General features: G+C 39.5%; 1 protein-coding gene across 7 annotated transcripts in view; it reads right to left on the bottom strand.

Moving 5' to 3' along the window:
- atp8a1 (ATPase phospholipid transporting 8A1) overlaps window positions 1–15,675 on the bottom strand; it is a 162,860-nt gene that overhangs the window by 110,982 nt on the left and 36,203 nt on the right. For 4 of the 7 annotated variants that reach the window (XM_017690148.2, XM_017690156.2, XM_017690152.2 and 1 more), the window contains 7 exons: window positions 14,776–14,874; window positions 8,652–8,697; window positions 8,410–8,450; window positions 5,250–5,323; window positions 2,450–2,519; window positions 2,171–2,298; window positions 761–872 (listed from right to left, as the gene is read on the bottom strand). In XM_017690148.2, coding sequence (XP_017545637.1) covers window positions 761–872; window positions 2,171–2,298; window positions 2,450–2,519; window positions 5,250–5,323; window positions 8,410–8,450; window positions 8,652–8,697; window positions 14,776–14,874 — 570 coding nt within the window. Of the gene's footprint in view, window positions 1–760; window positions 873–2,170; window positions 2,299–2,449; window positions 2,520–5,249; window positions 5,324–6,772; window positions 6,847–8,409; window positions 8,451–8,651; window positions 8,698–14,775; window positions 14,875–15,675 lie in introns of all 7 variants that reach the window. The other 3 variants (XM_017690149.2, XM_017690154.2, XM_017690158.2) reach the window with 1 other exon arrangement.

Raw genomic sequence — 15,675 nt, 5'->3', positions numbered from 1 at the left:
TGAGTAGAAAACTAGCAAAAGCAACAACAATCTAGTTCCCCTTGACAGCCTCCATTGTAACAAGAATCCATGAGCTGTATAAACGAGAGCGAGAGAGGCTACAATCACAGAGGGGTTGGAACCATTGGCTTTACATATTGTATATACAATCACATTGGTTGCATATATGCAGCCGCTGTTTCTCTCACTGGATGTTGGTGATGAAAACTGTAAACCATGTTCACCCTATGGAAATCATGTGCTTTTCAGTCTGTTTTCACACAATGAAAATACTGCAGCTGAATTACTGAAAGTAATGAAAACATTCTAATGAAGCTCATTCTGTCCACATATATAACTATAACAAAATATATTGCTTTATAAATGGGGAAAAAAAACACTTTCTTCAGAGGCAAATGTAAGCACAGAGTAACTACACAAACTATGTAATTAATCTCAATCAATCAATAATTAATTAATTGTTTGACAGCCCTAGTAATTACATTCAAACATATATGTGATTTAAATGTACAGGAAAATGGCACTGCCGACTTTTAAGGCATGAGAAGTATATAAGGGATCACTTAAGCCGTTTCTACTTTAGCATCTGCAGGCATAAGTTTCCATTGCTTCTAAGAAAGACTGGCTTAAGCATTTCTGTCCCTTCAGGTGTTTCGAACGTACTCCTGAATCCCTTAAGAAATCATGCGTTTTCAGGCCCACTGACTGTACTGTAGAGAAGGTGCTTAACTGTAGCTCTTTTGAAGATTAGGTGTCTCACCTGCATAAGCTTAGTGTCATGTCCTGTGTAGACCACAATGCCGTGTACCCACTGTGTGTTCCTCAGCTGGGCTCCTCTCAGCAGAATCTGATCTGGACCGAGTGGTACTGTGCTGGATTAGGATATTGCACAGGAAACACAGTACTCTGAATTACTATTACACTTCAACAGAACAACAATACTACAGATATCCTCAGCAGGAGGAGGGTTAAGCGGAAAAGGATGATTCCTGGCTTGGCATGTTTTAGACAAGGCATTCCTGATTCTGTGCTAGCACTATGGTATAAAAGCAGAGAAGATAAAAGTCTAATTCAGAGTCACTCAAGTGATTTAAAACCAGAGACATGCACGAGCATGTTCTGCTCCTGGGTACAGTACCCAAACTCACTGCACAAGGATGCAATAACTCATGCAGGAACATTGCATAATGTCAGCAAAAATTACATGCAAGCTACTGTACAAGTGTCACAACTGCACAAAGAGTACAGAGAGTGTGTTTTACTCTGACATTCAATCCTAACTCTAAATAAAAATAAGTTACTCCTACAGCAGTGCTCTTCTCTAGACAAATATCTAAAAAATAACACCTGCAACTGTCTAAAGACAAGTGAGAGCCATTTTTTTCAGTAGTATTTGACCTAAATGAATCTAACTGCTCTTTAGCAAAATTCCAGGGACACTAAACATCCAAAAGTTTGCAGACACCTACTCATTCAGTGTTTCTTCAGACATGAGGCATATTTAGAGGGCGTTTGTTACCTCCCTCTAAATACCCTTTGACTTCATTAGCAGCCTCTACTCTTCTGAAAAGGCTTCACACTAGATATTGGCACACTGCTGTAGAGATTTGCTGGCATTCAGCCACAACAGCATTAGTGAGATCGTATACTGATGTTGGATGGTTACCTCTGAATCACAAACACAACTCATCCCTAAGGTACTGGATGGAGCTCCATCACTACAGAAAACAAGGCTTTGGGACTGGTGACCTTAGCTACAGATGTGGCTGCTTCAGAGCATCCCATTCTACTGGCAATGCTTTTCTATGGAGATTATGCAAACTTAACTGTGGGCAGTCGTGGGCTGGAGGTTAGGGAACTGGACCTGTGACCGGAAGGTTGCCGGTTCGATCCCCAGCGCCGACAGTACATGATTGAGGTGTTCTTGAGCAAGACACCTAACCCCCAACTGCTCCCCAGGCACCGTGGATAGGGCTGCCCACCACTCTGGGCAAGTGTGCTCACTGCCCTCTAGTGTGTATGTGGTGTTTCACTCCATGGATGGGTTAAATGCAGAGGTGAAATTTCCTCGTTTGTGGGGATTAAAAGTGTCACTTATATATAGCACTTATAAACTAAATATAGTGTAGTGTATATGACTGTAGTGCCTGAACTTATTTCATGACCTCACCTGTGTCCATCCAGTCGGATATTGCCCACAAACTCATAAAGGTGTCTGTTGGGGCTTTCACACTCCATACGACCAGAAAGTCGCATCAGGCTGTCAATATCCTTAATTTCAGACGTGATCTGCAGGCCCTAGGAACAGCACCAGCATTAAAACAAGCAGCAAATGACTCTGGAAGACACAATTATATTTTAACATAACTAACTAAATGTATCATAAAGTATAGCTCACAACTCCATTTTGTAAGGTGTTACCTACAGTAGGAAGAAAAAAAAAACTTACTTGTCTGATTTTTAAATTTGTTTCTCCATCTAGGTTGGATGTTTCGATGTAACACATTCCTTGAGGTTCACTAAGATGAATTAAATGGCATAATTACACAGAAAAGTAAACATAATTCCCAAATTCATTACAAATCAACTTAAATAAATGTCAGAAACTGTAGTCTACAGCAAAAAACGAAAGAGTTCCTAGAGAAATGACACTTTTAGGATTGAATGGAGCACAACTAGGGTTAGTCAAACAGCTTAATACAAGCCTAACAACCAAAGATGACATTTTTTGATGTATAACACAACTCCTCAACTCTTATTTAAGCCATGTCAAGCCACATTTCTGTTGTAGACAGTGTGCTGGCTTGCACTGCTGACCTGCACCACAAATGTGTAATTTTAACAAGACTCCATATGTCTGAGGCCAATTTACTTATATATAAAAAACACTCCCTCAAAGTGCATCTTTGTTCATTGTAATGGCTTGTATTGAGCTTTTTTGACATGCAACAAAGGAGACCGCAGCACACTGACAGCACACAGATGGCATTAACAGTGAATGCAAAAGCAGGGCTCATTTCTCTCAACAAAATGACAAATAATTACAAATAAATAAAAAAATATTCAGTAACTTCCTCTGCTTTGTGCCAATAAAATATCAAAGGATAATAATGACAAAACCTCTTAAAACACTTTTTTGTAGATTACAGAGCGTCTCTTCTTATAAAACATAAGAGCTCTTCATAAAACAAACAATCCCAATTACCAAATCACACATATACTAAATGTGGAGAAAAGGACTACACAGTGTTAGAATTAATGCTGCACACTGTGCGAATTTTGCATGCATGCAGTGTACAGTGTGTCATGTCTCAAAGAGTCTCAAAACCAGTTGAAGCCATGCATTGACCCAGTGTTCAAGCCATTTACAGCCATTCAGCAGGCCCCTTATCCAGCTGTTTCTGTGAAATACCCTGTGCTAACAGGTTTAAATATAACACACATCAGCATACACTAAGATGAGGACAGAACTGTCCCTGGAAAACACTGCTGAAGAAAATGCAATGTAACTGTTTACAATTAGGCCTATAGAATCCAGATTGAACCTTGAGTTCACAAAGGCTATGTTCACATTACCAGGCTGAAGTGGCACAAATCAGATTTTTTGCCCTGGGGGACTAGTGTTTTCAGAGCTATATGGACATGCAAATCTGATCTTTTCAAATCCAACCTGACGCACTTAGCTATAGTCACATTACAAGCCTCATTGCTCAAATCCAATTTTTTTGCTCAAATCCAATCTCTCTGACAGGATGGTTCATGCTCATGTAGGTAAGTGACCCAAATCTCTCATTAATGTGAACATTAATGTGAACAAACCAGCGCTTGTTTAAATTCATGGCTATGCTACCTTAACGTGAACGCTCAGATTGGAATTCATGTGCTTTTTTCCCCCCTGCATGCGCCATCATTTAGCGTTACCATGGCAGCAGCGCCAAACAGAAGTTAAGAAGCCTGTAAATGGTGGAAAAAAAAAAAAAAAAAAAATCACACATCTCACCTTTTCGCCTTCTTCTCACTCTAATAATGAATAGCTGAGAGCTGATTAGAGTTAACTGTCGAGTTAACAGCAAAGGGTTGTTCTGCTTGTTAGTTTGTTTGCTGATGATGCACCTGATGCTTGTGATTCATTCACGTGACGTTACTGAGCAGGACATGAGCACGCGGGTCACTTCAGGACACAGGTTCCTTCACATTAATGACAGATTTGAATCACTTACCTAAACGAGTGTGAACCACCCTGTCAGAGAGATTTAATTTGCCCAAAAAAATTTATTTGAGCCGTGATACTTGTAATGTGAACATAGCCTAAGAGCCAACCAATAGAACCTGACCTCTCCATGCTCTGCCTACAAAAGTGTTTTTTTGTAGCAAATGTTGCCAGGTTGGACAAGCTTTGTAGAAGACTGGCAAAATTTTCATTCAACCTATAGCACACGTCTTATTATTATTATTAACACTTAAATAATCATCATCACTTTTATTTATATAGCGTCTTTCCCATGCTCAAGGACACTTTACAATCAATACGAATACACACACACACACACACACACACACACTCCACAGATCCCACAGCTAGCGAAAGAAATTTCAGTGACCATAGCACAGTCACTCAGCTAGCTAGCCTGTAAATGTAGAGTATATTAGAAATTTCTAATTATATTCATTTTGCATACATGTGAAAGGTCACACTGTTAGGATAGATGTTTTTGTTGCATAATCTAGCTAACATGAGCATGGCTGCTAATTTGTCATTACTGTTTCCAAATTAAGTAAGTCAGCTTGGCAGAACAACATTTTAAACTGGAAACTCAACATTATGTACTGTATCTAAACAAGAATGCTACAAGTGTGCTTGACTGAATGGGATTTTTGCCAACATTGTATAAAGCTTTTTCAATCAGACAACATTTACTATGAAAGAACACCTTTATAAGTGGATCACTAACATGTCAATTGCTGTGTTTATGGAACCACAGTAATATGTTTCCTGAACTGGGCTAGTAATATGACACTAAGCTAAACGATGCCAGATCAGCTATAGCTGCAAAGGCATACAAGCAAGGAAGCACAAGGCCAAAAGAAAATGTTAAAAAAAAAAAAGTGAAAAAGTGAAAAAGTGAAAAAAGAGTGAAAAAAAGTGAAAATAACAGCACCCCTCCACCTGTGCACTGCTCACCACCACCCCAAAGAACCCCTCCCCCCAACCACTGCCCCCGCTCATGCAGCCCAGTGCTGTTCCTGACCTGGAGGACAGTATGATGAGGTCGGCTGGGAGGTGATCTCCATTGGAGGCTCGGACTACCTCCCCTACCGCCACCTTAAAATTACCCAGCAGTCCCAGCGCACAGGGGTGAGAGAGTAGTGGAGGTGGAGGTGTCGATCAAACACAGAGGGAAAGGGAGAAGGATGGAGGGAGGGTAGTTCGCAACAAAAAAAAAAGAGGAAGAGGAAGAAGAAGATGGACCAAAGGGGAAGAGCACGCAGACACACACAAAAACAAACACACACGTTTAATTTCTACACAGGAAGAAAACAATGTCAGACCTTATGATCAATACTCAAAAGCCATCTGCACCAGGCCAAACAACCTGAGTTAAAGAAAAATGAATCCGAGATGCTAAAATGAAGCTGCATCCGGCCATCACACTGGAGTTACCAGCAAGATTTACACCTGGTTGGCAGATGGATTTTGAGAATTAAAAGGAGAAACTCAGAACACAGACATGATCTGAGAGAATTAGTCAGTGACAGAACACCTTCAGAAGGAAGTGGGGCACATTCTGTAACAAACTGCAATTCTTAAACCATTAATATTAATAATAATAGTATTTATTGTCAGTCATGTCAAAACCTCTGTTTTTTAATCCTTTTCTAATCCTAATCTGTTGAACTTTGTGCAAATATTTCACCAGGACCAATTAAAACAGTCCAATTATTTCTGAAACAGAAATAGAATAGAATTTATTTCCATTAATGTGCAGAACTGTGAAAAAGTCAGAGACCAAACTTTTCATTTTCTTCCAGAACAACCATTTCATTGAAGTTATTAAGTTTTCAGTGTCAGCAAAAAGCAGAAAACATATTTAATGGAAAAAAGTCTTACAAATCATTTCATTTATTCTGGAGACTTGCTCTCACTTTTTCAGAGAAATCTGCAGGAATATTTTTCCACAACTCCAAACTACAGTGTTAGAAGTTGGTTGTATTTTTTTGCTTCTTACAATCCAAGTTAATCCAAACAAATTAAGTGATGTTGAAGTCCGGATCTGGACACTGTAGTGGTCAGTTCATAGTTTTGAGTTCATCAGTAGCTTCTTTGTATGATTTGCAAAATATCTTGTTTGTCTATTTCCTTTTCCCATTAAGGGCTTGCTGACAGCTTAACATCCTTTGGAATCTTCAGATTTTCACTTTTTTTTCCTGACTTTCTCCTTCCTTCTGCAAGTGGATTATCTTTTATCAAATCTCCAATAATTAAACAAGTGAAAGGTGGTCTCTGATTTTTTTGGTGTTCATAAAAGTTGTTTTTTCTTAAAAAGTTACCACTCCTAAAAGTTACCACTTCAGAAGTAATAGAGAGGCTTCATTATAACAGTGATGTTATGCTACATTAAGAGGAGTTCATTTCTGTAATTTTTCTCTGGGTTTTTAAAATATTTTACAGTTCTATGCCTCACTTCTTTTTGCGGGGTGCATGAGTGTGAGAGAGGGGCGCATAGGATGGGCAGATTTCTGCTTATTCCAGCAGTAACATGGACGTCTCTACCTGGAGGACAGCAGTATAGCGTCTGCAGGAACGTAATCTTTGCCATTTATTTTAACTATATCCCCCACCACTACCTGTAAGAAACAGACTAGTTGTCAATTCACAGGGTTAACATTGAGTCTTCCAGGTGTAACTGCAGCCTAAAATAAAGCAAAGGAATAAATAAATAATAGATTTCATATGGCAAGAGGTCTGAGGGCAGAAAGAAGTCCTTGGACCTACGGCTCTTTGCTTGAGTGCAATATAAAAACAGAAGTAGGGTGTTTTCATGATGCTTGCTATAAAAAAAAAAATTTCTGTTAAGACTTACATTTCTTATCACCTCATTTAATACAGCTGGATGGAAGAAATATAGAGCAAGCAAAGCAAAATTCTGTGCTATTTCACCTGTCATCAATTCACAGTGTTTCACCCTGTGGTAAAATGGAATAATATGTAATGAGAGCTTCTCCTCTACAGAGGATATTTAAACCACAGCTTAAATACTGATACTGAGGCAGTCAATCTGAAGCAAACCAGAGTTCAGGGCATTCCTCTCTTTTTCCTTATACTGCCTTGAAGCAGAATAACACTAGAGGCAATACAGCAAAGCCCAGGTTCGTTTCCCATTTCATTGTATGCACTTTTTATCAGATACGTCTGTTCCTTCAACTTGGACTGCCAGCATTTCACTTCAGTTGATATAATGTCGCCCTGAGAGAAGCTACACTTCTCTTAAAAAAAAAAAAAGGAGCAGGTAACAATACTGTCCATTAAACATACTGTCCCCTCTTATTCAGATGATCTCAAAGGTAGATGTTAGAGTGCTCCATTGCCAATGAAGCATTTTTAAGCAGGATCCCATGTGATCACTCCTGTCTGAGAGTGCAGAACATACGACACCAACAACACTAACAGTGGATTTATTCACCACAATGTTCATTTCAGCAAAATCATGGTTAATAATCTCTCTTTACACCTGATTATTTGGAGCAGTGCATTTTCATCACACTAATTATCCTGCTCTTCATGAATAAGTATGAAAGATATTCCCTGTCCAGATATATCACTGTCTCTTCGGCACTATAAGTAGCGGCTTCATAAAAGTCTTATGACCTGGGTAAAACAAGAGATGAGGTGAAAACAGAGAAATAAATTAAAGCGAAATGCACCTCTATGCACCCTGAATGCACCTCTAAAACAAGTAAAAGAAACAAGAAAGAGGTTGAATAACTTCATAATATGATGAAACAAATTCATAAAGAGAAGTATTAAATATGGTAAATATGGCAACTTTACAGGACAAGCCAAAAATGTTCTTATCTTTTAATGTAATTAAATCCAAATAGATTTTATTATGTTATTTTCATGCATTTTTTGATCCATTCATCAAGAGATTTTGATACAATGTAAAGGGCGGCTGATGTGATGTAGAAAATGAAAATAAAAAAAAAGGGAGATAAAATGACTAGATTTCAGATGATTTCACCAGCCAAGAAATCTCTTTTTGCAATGTGTTTCTGAGAATGATACCACTGTATTCCTAACAGAGCAGAATGATCCCTCTATCCTTTTCTTTGTTCTACTCTCTCCTTCCGGTTTGCTATGTAGACAAGGGGCTGCTGGTGCGAATGACACCATCTGCTGAGATGCAGTACCTTCTCCCAGTGAACAATCTCCCAGGCTCCGTTTCTTAGCACTAAGTGAGAGAGAGAGAGAGAGAGAGAGAGAGAGAGAGAGATAGAGATAGAGATAGAGATAGAGAGAGAGAGAGAGAGAGAGAGAGAGAGAGAGAGAGAGAGAGAGAGAGAGAGAAAGACACGAGAGTTGGTTCACATTATCACCCATTATAATAACAAACAGGATGCACAATCCAATGAGGCAAAAGAAAATACATTACCTTGCGTCTCTTTCTTGTTGACAACATTGTCAGCTTTATGACGTTTCTGGAAATGGGTAACAGAAAAACATATCAAAATACAGCTGAAGTATTCAATACAGAGTTTTCACAAACAGAAATATAGAGAAGTTAGCAGTGAGATCAGTACATGAGAGAGAGAGCGAGAGAGACTGCTGTATCTCAGTGTGCTTATTTTGGCTATATATCTGATTAGCTCGTCATCCTGAGGCCTCGTACTTGTGTCTCTTGAATTTTAGACCAGCAGGACAGTGAATGGAAGAGGGAGCTGCATGGCCTGAATGCTGAATACAAGAGCACAGATCATCAGCAACATTATCTGCATCTGAGCTGTTTTTGGATCAAGTTCAGGTTTTTTGAAGCCACCATGCTTAAATAACCAGGTTTTTTGTCTAAAGACCTTATGCATTTAAGGGGTATTAATTTTTTGGTGTGATTTTTTTGGTTTATTTTGTTACGGCGTGATGCAGCAGGCATTCAATTTCTACAGAAAAACCTTTAGTTATCTGAGCCAAGGCCATCAGTGAAATTTGCATATCACTGCACCCATAATTTAGTGTAAGAGGTAAAAAAGTGTGAAGTAGATATTTTGGGTTCTTTAAACATGCTTCATAAACACTTTTCTCACAGAAGGCTGGGGGCAGTGCTGTGAAAACCAGCAACCATAACTGTGATAATGTGGATGTATGGTTTGTATGATTTTGCATGGTTTTCTACAGAATGGCCTTACAGTGAGAGCTACACTCACTCCCTCTCTCCGCTTTCAGAGGTTTCTAATTACCACAGGTTGCCATGGGAGCATCTCCTCTCTCCCCCTCCCCCCCACCTCTCTCTCGCTCTCATTCTCAGCGGTATGGTCTCTCAGCCCCCTGCCTGTTACTGCAGGGCTTAATGAATAGCTCTCATCACGTGCTCTCTTCACTCACTGCGCAAAAGAAGCTAAAAAGTTAGCCCCCCTCTCACAGGCCATTCATCTTCTCCCCGACACCACTGCAGTGCTGAAAATCTCTCGCTCCTTTCCTTTCCCATCCTTTCCCTTCTTTTCCCTTTCCGTGTCTTAGTCTCTTTCTGCCTTTCTTTTTTCATCACTCCCTCCATGTAACACTTCCATCACTCTTCCATCAGCTAGCCCCCTCTGCCATCTCTACAGGTTTCTTTCTGTTACTCCTTTCTCCATCCCTCTCTTTCTTATTCCTCCTACATTGCTCTCTTTTTCTCTTGTAAGGTCAGATATTGATTAGGGATAAAACAGATTGAAAGATTTATTGTTTTGTAAAACCTGATTACAATACAGTTATAGTTTAATAATTCAAATAACCATGAATGGTTAACATCTCATGTCTTTTTCAAAAGTCACAGCAGAAGAAAAATCTCCCTGAAAAGCACATGGAAGGCCTATCAATATAAGAAAATGTGGTGAAAATAGTTTTATGCAGTAAGGGAAAGGAGGAGAGAAAACAGAAAAACTGCCTTATGAAGCAGTATGTCTTGCTTAGCCAGCTACCTTTAAACTTAGTTTAATTAAAAAGAATTGACTCGACTGCTAATGTTTCCCGTAACTCGCAACTTATCAGAAATGTCATGCTTTCACATGAACGTGATAAAGATTAAACCACAGCTTGAGTACCTTAATCTAACAGAGAGGTTAACAGAGAAGGTTTTTAACCGCAGTCTTAAAACGAGTTAACCGTGGTTACATTTGTTTTTTGTTAAATTGGAACTTGACACAGCTGAAAGTTAGGAACTTTGTTTAAGCTGAGCTTTGTGAGGCCAGTAATCTTATGCTAAATCCCTTTTAGAAGAGAAGTGTGGTTGTGTGTGTGTGCAAGATGTTGGGCTACAGTGCACTTAAATGAGCACTGAATTATAAGCTGCACTTATTTTTATTGTACGTCACTGTGTATTGTAGTGTATTGTATTGTATTGTTTGTTATTGTATTGCATTGAATGGCACAGAGTTCTGTGTTCAACACTGTTTCTTTTTCTCTTGGTGTCTGCAGTGACATTTTGTTTCTAGCAGTATCTGAGCTCAGGACTGTCTTTTTCTCTAAGCTATTGGTAACTAGCAAAGATACTTTCTCTAGATTGACAAAGCACTTCTTGTAAGTCGCTCTGGATAAGAGCATCTGCTAAATGCTGTAAATGTAAATGTCAGGTCTTTCTTGGACACTCTCTGATAGAGCTACATGATTACAACAAACCACATTATTGACTAGCCTCTCCTGATTAATTTAATCAATTATAAAACATGGATTTTAGTGTGCAAACACAGAGTTAGATCTGGCACTAATGAAACAATGTTCATGACATTAAGAAAAGGTCAAGCACTCAATCTTCACCCAAATGCATTACAGTTAGAGACTGCACCGATCCAATACCCAGTATTGGGCCGATATGGTCAGAAAATGCTGAATCAGACATCAGAGGAAAGAAAACATTTATCTGGTCAGCTTTTTAACAAATATGTCCTGAAATATTAAAGAATTTATTTCTGACCCACTTCATTTGGAAAGCCCCCAACAGATTATCTATAGAAGATCAAATTATTTACAGCCTACCTGATGAAACAGCGTCAGGATTAGGACCATGATTAAGTTTAGTACAAGGGTGAGGGCTAGTTTAGGTTTTGGGTTGAAAGTGTATTCAATGGATATTTAGTTAAAGCATGTTAAATGTAAGATAAACATCTACAAGACATCTGCAATGGGCTATCCAAATAAAGTGCCACTAAAAGTTATTCTAGTAGCCCCATGTAGCCTAGGATTAACATGAACAAAACAAGTGGCTAGCCAATTACACTAGAATTACAAATTGGAAATTTAGGAATGGTGTGAATGTGTATGTCTTTGCATCTGCCCTGTGATGCACCGTGTGTGTATGTGTGCGAGCGCGTGTGTGTGTGAGAAACATCTAAAGTGGGCAGCTAAACACTGGTGTACTCCCTAATGCCCTTTAGTGCCAGTAAGACATGACCTAACAGACCTATCCTGCCTATCAGTGGAGGCTAAAAAGTGCTGCGCTGGCCAAAATGACCACAGGATCCGGAGCGGAGCTATCGAATCACTGTCCGGAGGGATCCGGAGCAGAGAAAAGCTCAGCTCGGGGTCACTGCACGGCTGAGGATCCGCATGGGTCAGCAGCTTCACCCTGAACATGTTTCTTTATGGAAATTTCACAAGAGCCTTGAATACATTTACAAGACTAATGAGATGAAAATCTACACACGAAGATTAAAAATGCGGTTTGGTCAAAAAAAATTGATTTCTTGTAGTCCTTTCGAGCATCACACTAGTCCACACACCTTCCTCAAAAGATCAAAACCCACATTATCTGGGCAAGAAAAGGCACTCAGTACTAAAAAGATATCAAAAGGTATTAAAAACGTATTGGCAAATAATTTATTATTTAAATCTAAATCACAACCAAAATAATGCAGATTAACATCCCGGCTACCTGAAGGAGTCAATAAATGTTGCCAGCAGAAATTTTTTCATAAAATTCTTAATATAGCAACTATGTTTTGAACCAGGCCTGGGTTCGATTCCCCAGCCGGGTGACCGGGGTCCTCTCTGTGTGGAGTTTGCATGTTCTCCCCGTGTCTGCACGAGTTTCCTCTGGGTTCTCCGGTTTCCTCCCACAGCCCAAAGACATGCAGTTAGGCCAATTGGACATGCTACATTGCCCCTAGGTGTGAGTGTGTGAGTGATTGTGTGTGTCTATCTGCCTGCTCCGCGATGGACTGGCGACCTGTCCAGGGTGTATCTTGCCTTCCGCCCAATGACCGCTGGGATAGGCTCCAGCACCCCCCGCAACCCCGAGGGAGAAGCTGCTTAGAAAATGTGTGTGTGTGTGTGTGTGTGTGTGTGTGTGTGTTTTGAACCATATTTTAGACATTTGGCTTCTGTAGAATCAAATGATTGTATCACAGATATGATCATCAAATCTAAAATATTATACCCAGCACATAAATAGAAAAGCCAACTCAACATGATTTACAGTTGTGTTCAAAATTATTCAACCCCCACTGCAGTAAAGTGTTTTAGCAAGTTTGACATTCATTTTTTATCTTGTTCACAATCAGATCAAATAAGGACTTGTACAATAGACAAATGCAACTTAAATTACAACAATACTTTTTCTAATATACCAACAAATGTTTTTTGTGATTTCCTCACTGACAAAATTATTCAACCCCTTAAAGATTACCACTCTCAAGAACAGAGGTTTCAATCAGGTGTTTTCAATCATGCGTTGTGAAAGCACCTGTAGATGTGAACAGAACCATAACGAGCAGCAATTAAGCAGATTTAAAAGGACTGAGGTACTCAGCTCCTTCTAGACAGTTAATGGTGACTTTGCAACATGGTGAAGTCCAGGGAATGGTCAAAGTAGTCAAGAGAGGAGGTAATTTCTCTTCATAAGCAAGGGTATGGATATAAAAAGATAGCAAAGACATTAAACATTTCAAGAGACACAACTGGAAGCATAATTCGCAAGTTAAAGCTAAAGGCACAGTGGAAATGCTACCTGGGTGTGGCAGAAAGAGGATGCTGTTGGCGACTACTGTCCAGTACCCAAAACAAAAGGTGGAGAAAAATACCCGGCTGACTGTGAAACTGTGACAGGACTTGTCAGAGGGAGGTACTCAGGTTTTGGCCCAGACAATAAGGCACACACTGTGAGATGAAGGCCAATGTGCCAGAACTCCCAGGCACACCCCCCTGCTGACTCCAAAGCACAAGAAGAGTTGACTCCAATATGCCAAAAACCATGTGGACAAACCACAGAAGTTTTGGGATACTGTTCTTTGGAGCGACAAGACAAAACTGGAACTCTTTGGGCCTATGGTTCAACTATATGTCTGGAGAAGGAAGAACGAGAAAAGAACACCTTGCCTACAGCATGGCGGTGGGTCACTCATGCTCTGGGGCTGTTTCGCTGCTTCAGGTACAGGGAATCTCCACTGTGTGGAAGGTACCACGAATTCAGTTAACTACCAGGAGATCTTGGGTGGAAATGTCATGCAGTCGGTGACAAAGCTGAAGCTTGGGAGACGTTGGACCTTCCAACAGGACAACGATCCCAAGCCTACCTCCAATTCTACCATGGCTTGGTTGCAGAAGAAGGGCTGGAAGATTCTGGAGTGGCCATTGCAATCACCTGACTTAAATCCCATAAAAAATCTCTGGTGAGACCTGAAGAAGGCAGTTGCAGCATGCAAGCCCAACAATGTGAATGAACTGGAGGCCTTTGCCCATGAGGAATGGACTAAGATACCTGTTGATCGCTGCAAGAAACTTGTGTCAAGCTATGTTTCTAGTACTAATGATGTATGTGACTAAGGGGTTGAATAATTTTATCAATGAGGAAACCACAAAAAGGACATTTGTTGGTATATTAGAAAAAATATTGTTGTAATTTAAGTTGCATTTGTCTATTGTACAAGTCCTTATTTGATCTGATTGTGAACAAGATAAAAAAAATTAACATCAAACTTGCTAAAACACTTCATTGCAGTGGGGGTTAAATAATTTTGAACACAACTGTACATTAACAGAGCACTCCATTTAGGTGTAAAGACCCATGTTCATCCAGATATGTTATGATACTCAGAATTTTCACATAATAGTGAGACAAACAATAAAAATAAATAAATAAAACAACATTAGCAAGAGACCAATTAGCTACTCAAAGAAACCACAGAAATTAGACATGAACTGACAACTTACAATTTGGGCTGTCACGATTACTTGATTAATGCCTCCCTCAATAAAAAATGTGACAGACTAAAATTTACATTCTCACTTTTGGGTGCTTGTCTGAAAGCGAGGATCTCAAGAAAGCACATGTTTGTAGTTATACACTTTGTGTACAGTATATGAAGAGAAATTTTGTTATTACAAGTACTCTTTTATGATTACTCCATTTATTATCAAAATAATTGCAAGGTTACTAATATAATTGATGATAACAGCTCTATGTACCATATTAGCCCATTCACTTAGTCAGCCAGTCACACAGTGGTTTGTGAAAGCCACCATGATAAAATTTTAATTAGCTAATGGTATGCTAGAGTTTTCACTCTAACAAGAAGAGAGTGCCTCACCAGGTCTTCTATCACCTCCTTCACTGCTGCCACCACAAGGATGAAGAGCAGGGGCACCAGAGTGGTCCATCGCCCCGTTGGAGAGACGTCTGGAATTTGCTAAAACACACATATATAGACACTAGTCATATATTAGTTCAGATATGTTGGGAGCTGGAAGCAAAAAAGTAGTAGTTTAAAAATGACTGCATACCATGTTCAACATGAAAATAATAACAAAAAATAAAAATAAATAAAAATCTAAATTTGTAGCTCTTTACATGCTCCCTGCCTTCCAGTTGGAAGACCAAGGAGAGGAAAACGATCCAACATGCAGTCTATAACTCAGCTATAGATGTTCATTCCACATATAAACATCCATCTGCAGTATCTGTGCTGTATGAATTTCTGATCTTCAGGGAGGTGAATGACAGATTGTATCCTTCATGATGGACTCCTCCCTCCCGAGGGAGCAGGATGGAACTCCCATGATTCTCCTTGAGCCTGTGCGTGTGTGTGTATGTGTACGTGTGTGTGATCTGTCAATAGGAGGTGAGAAGAAGGCCCAGAGGACAGGTCATTAACCATAAACTGACAGGCAAGAGTGGAGATGCGTGAGCAGAAGTCAACAACTACAGCACTCAACTGGACTGTTTTTGACTCCTTTACGGACTCTTCTACAGTCTGCTCTACTATAAACTGCTGATATTCTACAGACTGCTCTAAAGTCTTACAGTCCATAGACTGCTTTATAGGCTGATCAATAAGGACGTAACAATGCATTGTGACAATGTGATACTGCAATGTGAAACTGTGACACTGTGGATATGTGACAATGCATGAATGTGGTAATTACGCCTCTTTAGCATAACAACATATTTATGGTCATAATTATTTTTTATTTAAATTTCATTGAAATAA

Source organism: Pygocentrus nattereri, chromosome 8, assembly GCF_015220715.1.
Source record: "Pygocentrus nattereri isolate fPygNat1 chromosome 8, fPygNat1.pri, whole genome shotgun sequence".
NCBI classification, from domain to species: Eukaryota; Metazoa; Chordata; class Actinopteri; order Characiformes; family Serrasalmidae; genus Pygocentrus; species Pygocentrus nattereri.
This window is presented reverse-complemented; position numbering and strand designations above follow the sequence as displayed.